Source organism: Austrofundulus limnaeus, unplaced genomic scaffold, assembly GCF_001266775.1.
Source record: "Austrofundulus limnaeus strain Quisiro unplaced genomic scaffold, Austrofundulus_limnaeus-1.0 Scaffold27, whole genome shotgun sequence".
Lineage (NCBI taxonomy): Eukaryota > Metazoa > Chordata > Actinopteri > Cyprinodontiformes > Rivulidae > Austrofundulus > Austrofundulus limnaeus.
Genome location: NW_013952429.1, coordinates 2,931,197 through 2,950,162, shown reverse-complemented (window position 1 = coordinate 2,950,162; position 18,966 = coordinate 2,931,197). Strand labels below are relative to the sequence as shown.

The following is an 18,966-nucleotide window of genomic DNA, read 5'->3' as shown; positions in this document are numbered from 1 at the left end:
CGCGTGTGGGGGGAGCGGGGGAGCCATGATGCAGTTTATTTGGCATCTGAAAATACATTTCCTCAAAGGTATTTTTAATCTGAAAAGAGCTTCACTGAGTGAGAAATAGTGGAGCTCAGCAGACAGTTTAAGTTTCGCTTTCACTTTCACCCGAGAGCCTGCAGGAGTCATGGGCGGGGTGTGGGGGGAGAACTCTGCCATGAGGAAGCTCAGCTTAAAGACACGTCCCAGTGCGTTTCTGGTACCAGTGTATCTCTTCCCTGTTGTCTTGCCTCCAGCCCCGCCTACGCTCACCTGTTCCTCTGTGTCTCCCCAGGTGTTTCCCATTGTCTCTTAATTAGTTTGCTTTATATTCTGTCTTGTCATCAGTGTTTGTCGGATCATTGTTTCCTGTTTTGTCTGCGTGCCTGTGAGTTTTTGCCTCTGTTCTGAAAGTGTTTTTGAGCTGCCTTGCCAGCATTTTTGGTTAAATTAAAGCTTTTTGTTACCTTTTTGAACCTCGCCTGCGCCCTGGKTCTCTTCCTGCCTGAATCCTGTCAGAAACAGCTGACGTGGCTGAAAATTGGTCAACAAGTCCAGTAATTTTAATGGTTTTGTATTTGCGCAAAGTGTGTAGCTTAAAGTGTTTTGTTTACATTGAGTGCATACTTGAACTTCAGAATTGCATACCAGTTTATTTGAAAAAATAAAAATAAAACTGCAGTAAATTATTTTACACTGTACTATTTAGGGTGAGTCAAAAGTCACAGGACACCCTTTTATTTCCAAAACAAAAAGGGAAAAAAAAACATATCTGAATACCCCAGCAAGTAAYGATTGAGGGGACCAATCTCTAGAWAAACTTGCCTCTGATCCAWTATGGTGGGCATGACTTGCTGGGGGTATTCACATGTGTCATTTTCCCTTTTGTTTCAAAAATAAAAGAGTGTCCTCTGACTTTTGATTCACCCAGTAGTTCAGAATATTTATTTTTATTTGATTTCTTACWTTGCAATAAATGTTCTAAACTATAGTTTATTAGACTGAATGCTCAAAATGCTTGACTGTATTTAAAATTAGGAAGAAAAAAGGGGATTATATATTTCACCAGTGAACATAAATCTGGCGATATAACAAGGAAGTCAAGTAGAAACGAAGACCGAGGCTGAAGCTGCAGCCGCAAACAGAGGCAGCTGTCCAGGAGAGGATGTGGCTCTTTAGGCTGTCATGATGTGCAAAATGACTGGCATTAAATGTAAAATAAATTATCATGTTAACCTTTGACATGTGGGCAGTAGGCTTCAGAGTTACCTGAGAGTATTATTTGTAGTACTGAATCCAAGCCTCCTAAAGGTTTGGTGTCTTATCTGTAGCTGTGAGGATTCAGCATGAACAGACCCAGGGCGCAGGCAGGCTCCAAAAGTAGAACAAAAATTTATTTTAAAGTAACAAAAATGCTGTAGAGACAGCTCAAACTTACAGATGCTGATCACAGAGACGGGGGAACAGAACACAGCAAACAAAATGATCTGACACAAGACTGAGACAGGACAGGGTTTAAATACACAGAAGACTAATAACTGAAACACAAAACACCTGGGGAGAAACACGAGGGTGACTAATCAAACAAATAAGGGGCAGCTGGACTGAGACACACTGGGGAACATAGAAACACAAGGAAAACCAAGGTGAAAACTGACAAATCATGACAGTAGCGTCTAGCTAATGACTTGTTCATAAACTCTGCAGTGATAAAGATGGACTGGAGCGAAACGCAACAACAGGAAGTTGCCTCTCAGCAGACAAATTAGAGAAAAACCTGGTTAAGATTTTACAAATTACCGAATATTTTTATTTATTACATATTTCTAGAAAGAATAACCCAAAAGTCATTATCATTATTATATTTCCAAACATCAGCCACTTTTAATGAAATCTTTGAAATATCTAATTGCTTCCACTACAAAGATTTTGTAAAAGAGCTGATAAAATCACTTTACTTTTTTCTCTCTTCGCCTGGTTTTAAGCCTAAAGCTCCTGCGTTTGATTTTAACTATCTGTGTTAKGCTTTATTTACTGGGACACTGGAGACATATTAAGCTGCAAGATGTTGCTAAGACCTTATCTTTGCTTTCTTCATCCCTGATGGTATTCAGCCTGTCTGTGTTATGACCCAGATAAGTGGCTCATGTTTGACGCAGACATCCCTGTTTGTACAGCTAAAAAAAGGCAGCAGACGGTAGTAAACATGGACAGCGGTGGTTTGGATGCACAACTCGTGGACTGCTTATCTTAAAAGACACTGGGCAGMGCGTTTTGTCTCAGCGCTCCGCTCCACAGATGAATAATACGGAAGCAGTTAGAGCAGAGGAAAAGCTGAAGTTTGCTTTCATGTCACAGAGATAACACAGTTTAGCCTTTTGTGTGTGTGCAAATCCAAAAAAGCAGAAGTTTCGAGTCTTTGCAGCTTAAAAAAAAAACAAGGTCACCAGAATGTGAGAATCTGATACCCATTTCCTTGACTGCAAATTATGTGACTTTTGCACAGCAAGTGGATTTTACAGATAAGAGTAAAAGGCACCTCATACGAAGAGCTCATTGCTCATTGGTACATGCCCTCAGCTGTGAGGCATTAAAAGGTGTATTTAACAAACAAAGTGGGAATAATCCACCTCCCCTAAAAAAGATGAGTGCTTGAGGGAGCYCTTTGATATTGTGACTACTCAGCTATATTCATAATCCCTCAGTATCATAAGCCAAGCGTGGTTTTGCAGAATTTATTACACTCACATATTTAAAATTATATTAGTCTGGCCTAGATTTACAAGAGTGACTCATTTAACTTTGTTGCACATTCAGGACTGCTCTGCTTAAGTGTTGTGTTGGTTTCAGTCTTACAGGCAGATGTAGCATATTTGATAAGGTTCACCTTCATTAGAATGACTTTTTTCTTCTAAAGAAACACATTTACATTTAATCCAGGGTGTCAATGCATAAACATTAAAGCTCTCTTTTTACTCTTTTGGYTGTTATTCTTCTGTTTTGGGCACAATTATAGATTCTCTTTTCTTCACGCAGCTTTGGAGAAACTTGTGTAAAAAAAAAAACACACAGCTTGACTTGTGCCAGCACTACATCATAAGACATTGATAAACTTTGCAAAAACATGGAAAATTCCACCATACATAAGAATGGGATTTGGTAAAAGAAGTGAAAYGTGCTCCTCAGAGCTCACCAGCTCAGACATACTTCACACAAGAAACAGTRAAAGTTCAAACAGGTCACAGAAAGTTGAATTTTATGTAAATGAAGAAGCATTTTGATATCTTTAATGATTATTTCACAATGATTTTTTTACAGTTTTCATATGAAAACCTAAGCATTTCCACTGCTATAGCATGTTTTTTTAATTCAAGTGCAAACATCCAAACTCTAAATGACTCATATTTCTTTTTAAAACTAGAATTGAAGGATCTTTAATTGTCAAATCTCCTACATAAATACTGTACACACAAATCAACATGTGTGATGAGCAGAAGTTTCACAGTTCAGAAATCTTTCAACGCACCTATAGTTTTTGATCAGTGTCCTTTTGTTTGGGGCTTAAGGTGGTATCTTAATAGTCTGAGACAGACTAGTTGGTAACTCAAAGTTACAAGAAAATATGCAAATTTTTTTATTGCAGTGTCACTGAGCTGTTTTCAGTACACGTGGTCGTGTTTTAAATGACCGGTTTTTGAAAGTCAAGTCCTATTTTCAAATGCATTTCTTGCAAAACTGCGTTCTTGGCTGTGCACATTATTGTCCACCTCTTGCCTCTTGTTTTCAGACCCAGACATCTGACCCCCGTGCAGGTGTCAAGATGCTCTCTTGAGAAATCTCAGCGACTTTTTTAGGCACAAATTACCCGAACATGTTCTAAACTCCCCTGTGACCCATGCCAGGAGATTAACAACCACAAAGACATTTTGGAGACTCACTCACCAGTCACAGCCCAGTGGGATACCACSTTTACTTTCCAGTATGCATTTCTGTCTGCCTGTTTTATTAGGAGACCTGTCAGGGAGTGACATACTCAGGTATGGTTATTACGGTGAACACTGGCAGCTTTCTTGGTTTTCCTTAAATTATACATAATAATGTAGGCATTTTGTGATTATTACACCTTATAGAAGAACATAGACATATACTGAAATTATAGCTGTACTGAAATTCTTCCAATTTTATACAAAAATGCTATAGTTTCTCTTCAGATTCTTATGTCCTATTAGTAACAACTGGATGAAGATGCTTGCTGGTAAAACATTAACTCTATTTGYCCACTGATGCCCCAGAGCTGAAGATGTCTTGTGGTTTAATCCATGTTGAGCCAATAATAATCCTACAGACCGGTTTGTTTGGACATCTCCCTCTCCTGGACTCCTGCTGCTGCTGCTTTCTCAATAGGCCTGCAAACACATGCTCTGCACTGGATCAACATCTGTGGCTGAAATGACACATCACGGCCTCTCTTTGCGGCTCCAAGTGTCCCGGCTTTTTTTTTTCCCCCTCACAACAACACGATTGTGTAACGACATGAAATGAGGACGGGACGCTGAGGAAACACCGTCTGAGCTGCGTCTTATTAGGAAAGGGTTTGATGAATGGGCTGCGTCCCGTTTAGCAACATGTTCTGAGAAGCAAGCTGGKTGTCTGCTTATTTACCACTGTTTTATTTTTAACTAATAGGATAAGACGCTCGAGGCTAAAACCTCGAATAAACCAYGAAATGCTTACCTGCTCTTCGTTTCCATAATCATGACGGTTCGCATTATCGTCGCTCCGTCGTAAACGCGTGTTACCAGCTAATTAAAAATCTTTAATAGGCCACCGAGGACGAGCACAGACAGACAGTCCAGCGCAGTGCCATCCTCCTCCTCCTCCTGCCGTCTTCAACCGAACCGGGAGKGCAGCGCAGCGCCACCGCCACCGGTCGCGAAAGCTAGCTAGTCGAAGGCGGGCCGGGCTGTTTGACTCAGCCGGGTAAGCTGGAAAAGACTGGAAGCGACCTCTAAAATAAGCATGACAGCCGTGCGATCTAGCCAACGCTTCAACAGGGATGTAATATACACGGCCGCATCAATCACACAGTAAATTACACAGAATGGCTGGCGTTGTGCCTTCCTTCGAGGCGGACCAATAAGATTGCAGAACGAGACGTGATTGACAAGTCTTCAACCAATAGAAAAGCTGCGCTGTTGGTCTACCGGTCTGAAGGACAACAAATCGAGCCAATCACTGTGGAGTTTTATTCTGCGGAAAGGCAGATCCCGCAGGTGTCACCGCATGTCAATTAAACGGATTTATGCGCGTAGGCAGCTGAATAATTAAACATGTCACAAACATGCTATTAGTAATTGTTTAGGTCAATCTCCTCTTTCGTAGCTGGGCTTTAAATAAGGGTCTTGTGGTAATAATAGCAAGTTTTTTGTGTCCTTAGGAGAAGCTTATGGGTATTGCAGAGTGTGTGGTGAGGCAGCGATAGATTTGATAATTTTCCATGCATAAATATATACAAATGCATTTTAACACATTAGTGTAGTCGAATGGTCAAATAAAAAAAAAAAATTTTAGTGCTGTTATTTTGTAATAACTGTGTAGTTGCATGTGTGAATATAAATGTACAAATACTGTAAAAATACAAGTACTTTAGGATCAACTTAAGCTTGTGTATTTCCTGAACAATCTTGCTGTCACTGTGCAAAACAGATTTATATACTATGAAAAAAGTAATATGCCTCATTTATTCCTCTCTGCTTGCTGCACTATGGAAGTTATTTTAGAGTTCACATCCCACTAAACCCTCAACTCCCAGTACTCATGTAGATTTACAACTTGGCTCAAGGGAGAAAAAAAGGGCAGTCATACAATTTTTTAAACTGGTCAGCCAGATTTTATAGACATAGGCTTTGCAGTAAAACACTCAAGCCAAAGTCAAAGAAGCCTGACCTTGGATCCTCAGCCCAGAAGAGGCCAGTCCCATTTATACTGTAATAAGACAGTTAGTCCAATGTCCATATACCAGTTTGTCTCTGAAATAAGGATTATATAAGATTGTAGCTGCGGAAATTCACTTTGATCTTTAACATTTAACAGCTCTTTCACACACAAATATGAAATAACATCTGAGGTGTACTTAAAAAAAACTAAATGGCTTTAGTTGTGTATTACTGTGTATCATTAAACCAATATCTTACTGCCATCACATGGACAATTTGGGTCCTGCAGTCTCTAGTCTAAAGAGCACCTAAACCTGGAACTATTTGAACTATTAAATCATTTGTTGCATCAATCTGTTTTATATTTTGTGAGAAATTGTAAATTATCTACCAACAGTCCCTTTTGGAGCACTCTTTTCCACTTCGCAAAAGCTTTCTGAAAGTGTTTTAATGTTTTTCTTTGACAATTCTACTCATTTGTCAGAGCACTTTGATCCAATTAAGCATAAAAAGTAAAAGTAATTAAGAAGGTAAAATAGTCATGGCTGTACACACTGTATATTTTTCATAAAGATCCAAATTATTTATCGGTATAATTTATTTCCATATTAACTTTTGTCCACCACTGTTGCCTTCAATGGTTGTTCAATACAAATTTGGTCACGAGGAATTTTATTTAATTTGATATCAATTTAAAAATGTATTGGTTCAGGTTAACGAAAATACGTAGCGCGCTACAAATAAAATAAAAAACAACATTTTTAAATAGATGTGTTTTTTTATTATAATCGTTTGCGTTTCATGACCTATGTTTTTATTGAATGTGTCGCAAGTCCGAGGTGTAAGTGAACGCATCACTTGAGTGTGCAGCCCTGTCCTGTAGCTAGCTAAAAGCTAACACGAAAGTATCACGTTTTACAGCAAAAACAAACTTAAGGTAACGTATCCAGTAATGTTTGTGCTTTTCACAAAGTACGCTAGCATGTGTTTGTACCTCGTTCATTTAAAGAGTGGACATATATTTAGATGAATGTTCGATGTTTCAGATTTAATGGTTGCTTCGCTAGTTAGTTGAGACATGCTTGACGCAAAAATGAAATAGCGTTAGCTGTTTCGCTAAAAGTAGCTGCGAGTGCGGTGGGATTTTTGGTTTCCAGAATCTTCTTGACTTGCAGCAACACGTGTAGTACGGTGTTATGCTAGTGTGTTAATTTTGGGGGGCGAAATGTTCGTCCTTGCTAGCCTGCTGCTAACAGTCTAGTATGAATGAAAGACACTTCATTGTTTATGTGGGTTCATTTCAGCTCACGAGAGCGGATTGCACTCATTTTGAGTAAAATATACTTCCGGTTCACAAATATATTTACTGTACCAAACCTTTTGTTAAAAACTGAACACGCAGAAGTTATTATTGCCTTTCTTATTATTAATAACTTGTACATTTTGTTGGGAGCCAAGGCCTGCTAACGTTAGCCCAAGCTAACTAACTAGCTACTAACTACTTACGAGTAAGTAAAATTGCTAATTTCGATTAAGGTTATTACATTATATCAGTCGAGTCTTGTTTTCTATATACATATTATTTGGCTTGGTCTTATCACTTATAGTATATAAAGTTGGTTACTGATCAATTTAAAATATGTATGTGTTACAAATGTTATTGATATGAATGTAGACAGTGTGGTTAAAGAGTACACCCTTATTCTTTTGGGAATTTTCTGTAACACAGACACAATATTAACTAGGATTCAACATGTTTTAAATTAAGACTGATAGAGCTCGAGATCAACAGCATTATGGCATTTTACATCATATCAGTATTTAAGTGTACTTGTATAAATCAAGTCTTTCACATTGTTTCGGAGGTCTTTTGGCCCACTCTTCATCACAACATTGCTTTGATTCATTGACATTTGTTGGCATTTTGTTTCCAAATAGCTCTCTTGAGGTCCCACCACGTTTGGGCTTATACTGGGCCATTGCAAAATTTTGATTGATTTGTTTTTCAGCCATAAAAAATATGTGCATTTCAAAGCTAAAAACATATCTAAACTTTTCTGTCTTTGTTTCCCCTAGATGGCAGAGAATGATGTTGATAATGAGCTTTTGGACTATGAGGAGGATGAGGAGCCCCAGGGACTCCCTGAGAGCGGTACACCAGCAGGAAAGAAAGAGGTTAAGGGTTCCTATGTCTCCATCCACAGCTCTGGCTTCAGAGACTTCCTGCTGAAACCAGAGCTTCTCCGGGCCATTGTTGACTGTGGTTTTGAGCATCCTTCAGAAGGTGAGTTGTAGTTTAATGAATGTTTAAAAAATTATTTTACATATCGACCATTGTTACTACCTTAGCATTTTTGTTGTTCGAAATGGAAGAAAAAGCCTGCAAAGTTCTGAAAGTCCTGCATCTAATCTTTAATGTTCGTTGTCCGAAAATAAGTTAAATTGTGTAAAAATATTGATCTATTTTTTTTACTCACTTGCTTTGCCATTTGTTTTCTTTTTAGTTCAGCATGAGTGTATTCCTCAGGCGATCCTTGGGATGGACATCCTGTGTCAGGCCAAGTCTGGAATGGGAAAGACGGCTGTGTTTGTTCTTGCCACGTTGCAGCAGATCGAACCTGTGGACGGACAGGTGAGATGGTCCTAAGTGTAAACTGACGAATCTCTATCGTGCTGATTTTGCTTTTTATTTCTTTGCATTCACCGTCTAACATTTCTAGTTATTTGATTATTTTTTTGTAGTTCATAAACATGACATTGGTTGCACATTCACGAAATTAGATTTAACATGTGATGAGTCCTATCCTCTCCTTTTTGTGCCAGGTGTCTGTCCTTGTGATGTGCCACACGCGGGAGCTGGCCTTCCAGATCAGCAAAGAGTACGAGCGTTTCTCCAAGTACATGCCCACCGTCAAGGTGTCGGTGTTCTTCGGCGGCCTGGCCATCAAGAAAGACGAGGAAGTCCTGAAGAAGAACTGCCCTCACATTGTTGTTGGAACTCCAGGACGTACGCTGGCCCTCATTCGTAACAAGACTCTCAGCGTGAAAAACATCAAACACTTTGTGCTCGATGAGTGTGATAAGATGCTGGAGCAGCTGGGTGAGTAAGAGGACAAGTATGTCTGAAACAAAACAGGTTTATCTGATAGCGACATTATTAGAGCTGTTTTTATGCACATAGAATGACAGTTATTGACTAAAATGTTTTTCCTCACAGACATGAGGCGTGACGTTCAGGAAATCTTCCGACTGACACCCCACGAGAAGCAGGTTATGATGTTCAGTGCCACTTTAAGCAAGGAGATCCGCCCCGTCTGCCGCAAGTTCATGCAAGATGTAAGTTATGTGTCACAAAATACAAACAGCAGTTTGGTGCAGAATAGAATCACACGGTTGTTTCACCCCACAGCTGCTGTAATTGACCAAGATCCAAGTCAGAGTTGATGTTTGAGCTTAGGAAGAACTGTGAATTTTCAACTTATTAGGTCAAAAATAATGAAAAATTTGTCAAGTAATGTTAAAGAGAACCTACAGGGTGCTCATGTTGATAAATAAAATTCTGTTATCATAGAGTCAGTAACTGCACTTAAAGTTAAGCTCCCTTTAGCTTTGCCCACTTGTGTCTGACTGTGACATAAGTGGCCATTTCAGAGGGGCAGAGTGACTCTCCTGAGCAGATCTGACTCAGCTGGGGCAGTGATCCCCACGACTATCCTAATGCACGGGAGAACAGACCAGTTTTTTCTGTTTAAATCCAAGAAAATCATGAGGAAGATTTTATTTTTGCCTATACTTTTTTATCGAAAGTGTCGAGTTATGTTAGTAAAACAAACGCTTCTGTGTTTTATTGTTGTACTTCAGCCGATGGAAGTGTTTGTGGATGACGAGACCAAGCTGACACTTCATGGATTACAGCAATATTACTGCAAGTTGAAGGACAGCGAGAAGAACCGAAAGCTCTTTGATCTCCTCGATGTGCTCGAGTTTAACCAGGTAATGAAAATAAGATGGTGCTGCGATAGCTCGGTGGTCAGTGCTGCAGAATATAGTCCAGGACTCAGGGGTTTTCTTTGGTTCGTGACAGGTGGTGATCTTTGTGAAGTCTGTGAATCGCTGCGTGGCTCTGTCCCAGCTGCTGGTGGAGCAGAACTTTCCTGCTATTGCAATCCACAGGGGCATGGCCCAGGAGGAGAGGTGGGTGCTGCTTCACACTTACAACTATGGTCCTCTTTGGTTTGGTTTGGTCAACATTTTCTCTGAATTCTGCCCTCCAGATTATCCCGGTACCAGCAGTTTAAAGACTTCCAAAGGCGGATTCTGGTGGCAACCAACCTGTTCGGCCGAGGCATGGATATCGAACGAGTCAACATCGTCTTCAACTACGACATGCCGGAGGATTCTGACACATACCTTCACAGAGTCAGTTCAGTTCTAGAAGGATTTTATTGATGACAAACACTGGTGTGATTTTCAATTTACCAACAAAGAAATTTGTATTTAAAGGATTGTTGCCTGTATGAACGTTTGTTACAATATTGTGTCACATTGAAAACTGTTATCTTTCTTTCAGCCAGTCTGTTTTTTTAAGCCCCAACTCTCCTCTCTCGACCACAGGTGGCCCGTGCCGGCAGGTTTGGAACCAAAGGTCTGGCCATCACCTTTGTGTCAGACGAGACCGATGCCAAGACCCTGAACGAAGTCCAAGATCGCTTCGAGGTCAATGTAGCCGAGCTACCTGACGAAATCGACATCTCTTCCTACAGTGAGTTCTCCCTTCACAGACTGGTTTCAGCCTTTGTTCCTTGTTACATTTTTGAAAATGAAAATCTTTAACTTTTTAATTGCTCTAATAAGCACAATACTTTTTTTTTTTTTTACATTGAGTGTTTAATAAAAAAGATGAAATTACTAATCATGATGACCACATCCAGCCTTGAGTTTAACATGAACATCTAGATTAAAAAGTTTATCCCAAGCAGACCAGGAGAAACTCATTCATGCTTTTATATCTAGTAGACTGAATTATAATAATGGTCTAACTGGGCTCTCCAACATTTACAACTTACTCAAATTTGGATTTTGATGAGATCTGAGCACATCACTCCAGTTTAAAGTCTTTACACAAGACTTCTTTTTAAAGTAAAGCACTTTAAAGTGCCTGTGACATGAAAATTTAAAAATAAATATAAAGGCGTTATTGGAAAGATAACAATGTTAGCATATTGCAAAAATAATTTCCCGCTGCTGAGATGAACAGTTAAGATATTTGCATGTGAAGTAACAGGAAGTGATGTCAAAGGGGAATGCCTGCATGGAACAGAGCATTGATAAAAAAAGCTAACGACACAGACTGTAGAGAAGGATCCGATATTTCTTTAGATTATTTTGAGTCTCCATCAGAGAGATGAAGACGAGTCAGAGTTCAAATAATGTTTCAATAAACAAAGACCACAGAGTTCTCTTTCTTAAAGAGTTCCCCTTTGATGTCACTTCCTGTTTCACTTTGGTTGAGCCAAGTTAAAAAAATATGCCATTWATGAGACAAAATGGGTAAAATCACGTTTTATGCAAGGTTTTTTATATAAAAATGTGTTTTTGTATTCGATGGATGGGCATGTCACAGGCACTTTAACTTGCCGTACGTATGACCTGTGCTCTTTAAATTAAAGTCACCATGCCATTTTCTAACTTTTGTTTGTCTTTTTGCAGTTGAACAGTCGAGATGAGTGAAGTGTCCTGCCACTGAAGACCGTGTGTGATGTTAGAGGAAGAAAAAAAAACAAAACAAAAAAAAATTGTTTAAATATACTCCTCCCAACGTCTATGTAGGCAAATTCAGAAGACATTATTTTCTCATGTCTTTGCAGAGTRCTTGTTTTAGTGTTTTCCTTGATGAAACCATTGATTTATTGTTTTGGTTAAAGAAATAAATTTGTTTTGTAACTTATATTTTCTTTCTGTGTTGGATTCAGTTTAGCATACCTCAGATGTTACAWGTGTTTTTGATGTTACATGATTTGACTCTAGATCAGGGGGTCTAATCCTGGTTCTCGAGGGCCGCTATCATGTTTTAGAGGTGTTTCTGCTCCAACATATAGCAAACCTCGAGGACCAGGATTGAACACCTCTGCTGTTGATACTTGTTACCATTTTTTTTAAACCAGCAGATTAAAAAACTTCCTATCCAGGAATTTGAAAATGTACAATTGGAGTCGTAATAGAGACAAAGGCTCAGATAAGGATTGACAAAATTAAAACTATTACTCACACTTTAATGATATAGCTTGTATATTAAGTGTGCAAATGTGACAATTACAGTTTTGGTTAGAAATCTGGACTGTTAACATAGAGTTATGATCGTCTTAAGTTACATTTAATTCAAAAAAAGTTGGTATTAGTTCAAGCTGACTGGTTTTCATTCCAGATAGTCACTTATCTGACAGCTTGTTACATTTGTTGATGCGTGTGCATGGCAGCATGTCATTTTAAAAGATTTAAAGGCACAGTTCATGCCTTTGTTTATATTCACAACACTGTACTGATTTTGTACATTTCAAATAAAGTCTCACCTACAGAAACTCATGACTAAACGTTACCACCACGTAAAGTGCGTTRTTGCTTTTGTCTCCAATCGGCTGATCAGAGCAGCTCAAATCTAATCCYGAATCAGTTAGGAAGTTCAGGACTTTAACTTGGATCCCACATCATTTTAAACAAGAACTACCGAGTGTGCAGTCCACTCTGGTCACATATTACATCCTGGGTTGTCTGTAAGATATGGATCTCTTTCCTGCTTTTAGTATTTACTCGTTTCGCTTGGCTCCTCGTTTCGAAGCATCCTCATGAGATTTAAAAACGAGAGCGAGGTTCACTCAGTAAATTTATGCGTGTCTCCATACATCCAGTGCTGTGGAGGAAGGGCCACTTCATTGAGGTGGCCGCAATCACTGTTGCATTTACACGACTGGATGAACATGGTCGGCCTCTGGAAGCGCTCGCCGTCCGGGCATACAAAAGTCACGGGCAGGGTGCGCGTGCGTCGCGGCGAGCAGCACAGGCCGTCCGTACACACGCCGCAGTAGTTGGGGCGGTAAAGACGGACGCTCGCACATTCCCCGTAGGACAGACGGAGGGGCTCTGGGGCTCTCCGAGTCGGGGAGCAGCTCTTTCCTTTCTGTGGAACAAAAAGAAGGGAAGATTAGTGCTGTTACCAGTTAAATAAACTGATGATCATTTCATTTCAAGTTTACAATCCAACTCATTTTGTCACCTTGCTAGAATAATGGCCTAAGCCATTTTTTTTAAAGACGTTTCAGGAAACATAAAAACTTAACCCAAAATGTACCATGACACGTTTTGAGATTTTTGACAAACAGGATGGTGTTGATTTGCTACCAGAACTCAAAACAACTATTTTTAGCTAGAGGTGATTAAATTCCTTTACCTTTAAATAAACTAATCTGTGAGCACTTTTATCAGCAGAGGGTTAACCTCGGTGGAGCTGTGTTAGAAACAGAGGGTTAATATAGACACAGTATTTCCCTGGACTCTGAGTACACAGACCAGGCCAGACTACAGACACACTCCTCCTCCTCAACCCCTGTCTTGGCAGGACTGCCAACAATGATGGACTATATTTAAGAAGGCGCCTGCCTGGAACCAAAACACAGCTGAACACTGCTCCACTGAATGTGGTGCTTCCCAAAATTACTGCTGATGCAGTCTGAGCTCAGAGGCTCAGGGTAAAGGTTTTATTTTTTAAATTATATAATCATTTATACTCAGGACATACATTTTTTTTATAATTTGCTGCACAGGTTTGAYATTTTCAGGTCTTGCATTTATTTTTAATCCTACTGATACTGTTAAGAGGTATACGGTCATTGATAAGCGTTATCACAGCATTACAATGTTAGGCTCTGAGTGATAAGTTGTCTTGGAAATGATGAGGGTGTTGGACCTGCACCCGTCTCYTCCCTGAGTTTATGCTGAGCTCAGTCCACCTCACCTTAGCTGGGGCGGTCAGGCTGTGGCACGGCCGTACAGTGCAGAGTCTCGTCTCCTTTTTCAGCTTGCACTGGGGGTTCTTGTTAGATATGCGAGAAGAAACGCCCATCCCACAGCTGCKTGAGCACTGGGACCACTTGGTAGTTAGGACGGGACACCGTTTCTCCTCCGGGGTGTTCCCCACTGATGAATGTTGAAACGAAGGAGAACCTAATAAACAACAAATAACGAGAGTACAGCGTAAGCTAACATAAGRATACTGACAGAAGCTTCCAACTTTTATTTCTTTTAAATAACTACCATCTTATTTGCCAACAAAGGTTTAATCTCTTGTGTAATAATTTTCCTGAACCATCTCTTAATGCTGCAGCCAACTTAAAGTGCCTGTGACATGCATATTCTTCAAATACAAAAAAAAAATCAAAGAAAACATCTTTATATTTAAGAAAGTTGGAATAATACACACAATTTAACCAATTTTGTCCCATAACTGGCATATTTTCCTTTGAATTTGGCTTAGCTAAAGTGAAACAGGAAGTGACATCAGAGCTGTAGAGAGACTCACATCAACCCATTGTTTAGCTCTGTGAACCAGAATGCTCTCACGTTATTTAATCCTGTCCAAGTCCTCCTAAGGAAGACCAAAATGGCTATAATTTTGTCATTTCTCATTAAAAGATTATCTTGGTTTAAAATTGGCATGAAAAGCGGTCTTTAGCTACTTACGCAGACTTTTCTCTTAAGTTTTCCCTCTGTCTGTTGGTGTGATACAAGCATAGAGCAAAAAGACATTTTGTTGTCTTGAAAGTCCTAATATCTTCTTTTTTGTGTGTGTTGTGACAGATCAGACAGATACGGTTGTTCCTTTTCTGCTACACTTATGAAAGTTCAGGACGTTTGTTCTGACCCATCTATTCTGCACGCAGATTATAACTTTGTGAAAAAGAAACAAATTAAATATATTTTATGTTACGCGCAGCAAAATCAAGCTCCAGATACAAAACTTCCTCCTTTCAGAAAAAGTCAAACTCACCAGGCAGATTATTAAAAAACATTTCACTCCCCCAGTTTCTGGACTTGGCGTCAGGAAGCATGTTGGTCAGGACTGGCTCATGTTGATGCTGATGTGGCACAGCGTGGTGCTGTTGTATTGAGGGCACCTGTTGCAAAGGTGAGAGGTGATTTATTTTACGCTGCGGCTGCGTGCGACCGCACCTCAGTTTTAACCACAGATAAAACAAACCTGATGCTTAGGTAGGAAAAGCCAGACGTCTTTGTTGCAGTTGACACTGAAGCAGCACTGTCCCGGCACCCTGACCAGACGTGGGTAGGGGCAGGACGGTGAAGCAGCTGGCAGCTTGTTGCTGCAGAGCGAAGCGCAGCCAACGGCTCCATCGATGCAGGTACACTGGTGTTTACAGCCGGCACGGAAGCTCTCACCATTTTGGTAGATCTTGCCGTTGTACTCACACGAGCGTCCCTCTGATTTAGCTGAACAACAAAACAAGACACACGCAAAAATAAGAAGTTCAGAGCTAGACGCTAAAAGCTCTAATGGCAGTCTGAGTGTAATTGAAAGCACTTTGGCTGCAAGCCAGCCCAGGCTGTTGTGGATCATTAAGTGAATATTTGCTGTAGTTTTTTCTGGTTGAGCACAAAGAATCACTTCCTCCACTGTGAAAGGACAAGTGCTGCAGACATGACATGGATTTACACTTGATTGCTATGCAAAGCTTTGTCTGACTCCAAAATAATCACATAAAGTTACAGACATTAAAAAAATAGTAAATCACAAAAAAATATGACAATCTGTCAAGATTTTAAATGCTTACTTATATGTAAATATGTTTATTTCAAAGTGGAGTASTTTTACATAAATATAGTAAGATAGGCCTCCATAATTCAGTAAATAAATTTGATCCAAGTGGGTATGTAAAAATGTTTCGTTTTTCAAATAAGAAAAAAAAAACTAACATTGGGTTATATTGGTAACAACTCATTTTAGTTGTTATAATTTGAAAGGATTTGAAATGTTTATAAAACCTAAAATTCGAACAAACTTGAAGGATAGATGTACCTCAGTTCAAGGAATAAGATTGTGGAATAACTTGGACAGCGATTATAAAAATGCTGACTCGATTGATTTATTTGGTAAAATGATAAAAATTAAATTGTTGAAAAAATATGAAGCTGATGTTTGAGGGGTTAATCAAAAAATTTTTTTTGTTATGCTGATGAGGGTGTAAAATTATATAAGTGCATGTGTATATATGTATATATGAATGTGTGTATGTGTACACATATAAATTTGTATATATTTTTATTTTTATCATTTTTTCGCTAAATAGGGGCAGATGTTATAAGATTCTTTTTTCTTCTGCTTCCTTTCATTTTATGAGATTTGTGTTTTTTTGTTGTATTGAAAGTTTTGTTTTTAATCGAAATGAATAAACTATCAAACTAAACTAAACTAAAAATTTCCAAAAATCTTAATGACGAGTTGTGTTATTTTATTTTCTAAATCTTTATTTCAATTCTCAAGTAGGTTTTGTTTCACTGAACACCAGAGCAAAGGTCACAGATGTCTGATATTGACTTACAAAGACTGAAAAGTAAGTGGAAATGAGAAAACAGGATGTGTCAGACTCCTTGTCTCCAAGAAGTGGCTATTCATAGCTTGCATGGAATCACTGGCATGGTACACATGGGAAGTGTATTTTTATCTCTGTAACCCCCTTTCACCATCATGAAATATCCTCCACTCACTAAAATGTCCCTGTTGCTTTGTCATGCTAAATTCACTACGACTTCCTTTTTTTAAAGCATGTAAATATTTTTGGATGGGTGACGGAGAATAAATCAAGGTTTGATTTATTRCAGATGGCAGCGGTTTTCAAAGCGAGAGTCACCGCCTGCAGCCCTCACCTCGACAGATGCCCCAGGCCACGGACACGTCATTCCCGTAGTTACACTCCAGTCCTTTGTGGTGGTCGCAGGGCCTCGTGGGGCTGCAGTCTTGGTTAAGTTGTGCGGCGCACACCTTGCAGCAGCCACATCTGTCTGGAACGGTGCTAACACCCGGGGGGCACACAGGGGGCGCCGCAGGACACTCGCACACTACTGGGCAGCTAGCTGTCACCTGGAGGGATTGAACAAAACACAAAAAAAATTGCAGCTGGACCATGCAAAACCTCCTAAACTGATGTATGCAAACATCTCGCAATGTTGCATGCATGAAAAGCAACAGACAGTGTATTTTCCTTCAAAGAAAGAAGTTTTATTTAAGCCAYACTCAGAATATGGGCTGTAAATGACTCAGCTGCTACAACATTTCATTTTAGGTCAGTATCTGTAAATTAGACTGAGTTGCAGCCATTTTTGTATTTTTTTAGTTGGTTGGCTGCAGTGGTTATCTTAAACATCTTAAATGAGGTTGACTCAAACAGCTGTTCGGTTGCAGACGTCCAACCAAAAATTATTACCTGAATGTTTTATTAAAATCCATCCAATGGTTGCAGAGTTGTAAAGTAACAAAGTACAAATACTTTGTTACTGCACTTAAGTAGAATTTTTGGGTATCTGTACTTTACTCGAGTAATTATTTTTCAGTCTACTTTTTACTTCTACTTCTTACATTTTCACACAATTTTCTGTACTTTCTACTCCTTACATTTAAAAAAAGCAAGAAGTAGAAAGTCGTTAATTTTATTTCCTTTTACTTGTTTTCATTCCAGCTTCTTATTGTAAAAAATAAATACTATCCATATAAATTGTGCCTCCTAGATGGAGTGAATTTAATTGTGGTTGAATGAGAAGTATAAATAAAATTATGATACTCTATTAAGTTTGTACACAAACAAATCATGTCACACTCCAGCAGGACATAATCATTAAAATAAAAGGACTGTACTTAAGAAGTATTTGTATTTCATRAATTATATTATTTCATTTGACTGCAGCCCTCAGATAGGTTTTTATTTTGGGGAAAAGGTTTGTGCAGCTTTGATATATGTTTATAAACTGAAACATCCTAAATTTAACATAACTAATTATTTTAATACGACAGTCATTTCTGCATTTTTTGCAGGGAGGTCACCTCCTAATAAATGTCTTTATGGAAAATCTAACTGCTTATTTTAAATCAATACTTTTACTTTTAGTACTTAAGTACAAAAATATCAGATACTTTAAGACTTTTACTCAAGTAATATTCCTAAAAGAGACTAACTTTTACAAAAGTAATTTTTTTGTGAAGATACTTGTACTTTTACTCAAGTATCACTTTGTGGTACTTTATACAACACTGAGTGGTTGCTGTGTATTTATAATCGCATGGTCTTTAGTCATGTGTCAGTAACAAGAGGCAAAAGTCTTCAGCAGGGGTCCACAGAGCACTCTGACTGGTCTTACATCAGGTTAGCTGCAGTGTTTAGACTTGAATCATGTCAGAAACATGTTGCAATTCGTTCAAACCAAGAAGCAGCTGAGCTTTGAAGAGTCAACATGAGTGGACATGATATTTACCAGAACCTTGCTGAATAAACAGTGAGCACACACCGAGACAAATAGTAACTTACAGCTACTAGTTACTATTTAGTMGAGTTATTTGAGTGTGCCTTTAAATATATATGTAACCATAACAAACTTATTTTAATCGCAACACAGTCGAATCTACTTTTTTTGTTACAGGTGGTTCATAGCTTACCTGGATGATGACGGCTGTTGTCATTACAGTCAAATATATCAGAAACACCATGATTAGCATWAAAAAARKKKYYWAAAGATAAAGTTAAAGTAGAACCTYCGCGCAGCAACACGCCGAATGATTCTTCGTCTTGGTTTGCTTCATTATGAGTTTATCTCACTCATTACTTTGGACTTTCGTCCTTTTAATTCGAAGATAAGACTAGTTTAAACTACTTTATAGCTGCTGTTCTCAGTTAGGTCACGCCCCCTATTTATAATTTCATGGAATCACCGAGCAGGAAAGCCCAGAATGGGC

At 38.9% G+C, this 18,966-nt stretch overlaps 3 protein-coding genes across 3 annotated transcripts in view; 1 reads left to right on the top strand and 2 right to left on the bottom strand.

The window, feature by feature from the left end:
* The window catches only part of evi5l (EVI5-like protein), a 31,221-nt gene extending 26,099 nt beyond the window's left edge, over positions 1-5,122 (bottom strand). Inside the window, 1 exon segment of the mRNA XM_014005001.1 lies at positions 4,756-5,122. The gene's annotated coding sequence lies outside the window, so the exon portion shown is untranslated.
* Positions 5,123-6,795: 1,673 nt separating this feature from the next.
* Positions 6,796-11,904, top strand: LOC106515283 (DExD-box helicase 39A). The gene is made up of 10 exons (XM_014004999.1): positions 6,796-6,894; positions 8,034-8,241; positions 8,462-8,589; positions 8,781-9,057; positions 9,175-9,293; positions 9,819-9,950; positions 10,042-10,151; positions 10,232-10,376; positions 10,572-10,719; positions 11,667-11,904. The coding sequence occupies exons 2-10, from the start codon at positions 8,034-8,036 to the stop codon at positions 11,681-11,683; spliced, it is 1,284 nt and encodes a 427-aa protein (XP_013860453.1). The 5' UTR covers positions 6,796-6,894; the 3' UTR covers positions 11,684-11,904.
* A 2-nt stretch (positions 11,905-11,906) lies between these two features.
* LOC106515284 (protein CYR61) lies at positions 11,907-18,730 on the bottom strand. The gene is made up of 6 exons (XM_014005000.1): positions 18,670-18,730; positions 16,890-17,103; positions 15,208-15,455; positions 14,998-15,124; positions 13,966-14,174; positions 11,907-13,131 (listed from the first exon to the last, which is right to left on the bottom strand). The coding sequence occupies exons 1-6, from the start codon at positions 18,727-18,729 to the stop codon at positions 12,826-12,828; spliced, it is 1,164 nt and encodes a 387-aa protein (XP_013860454.1). The 5' UTR covers position 18,730; the 3' UTR covers positions 11,907-12,825.
* Between the last annotated feature and the right edge of the window lie 236 nt (positions 18,731-18,966).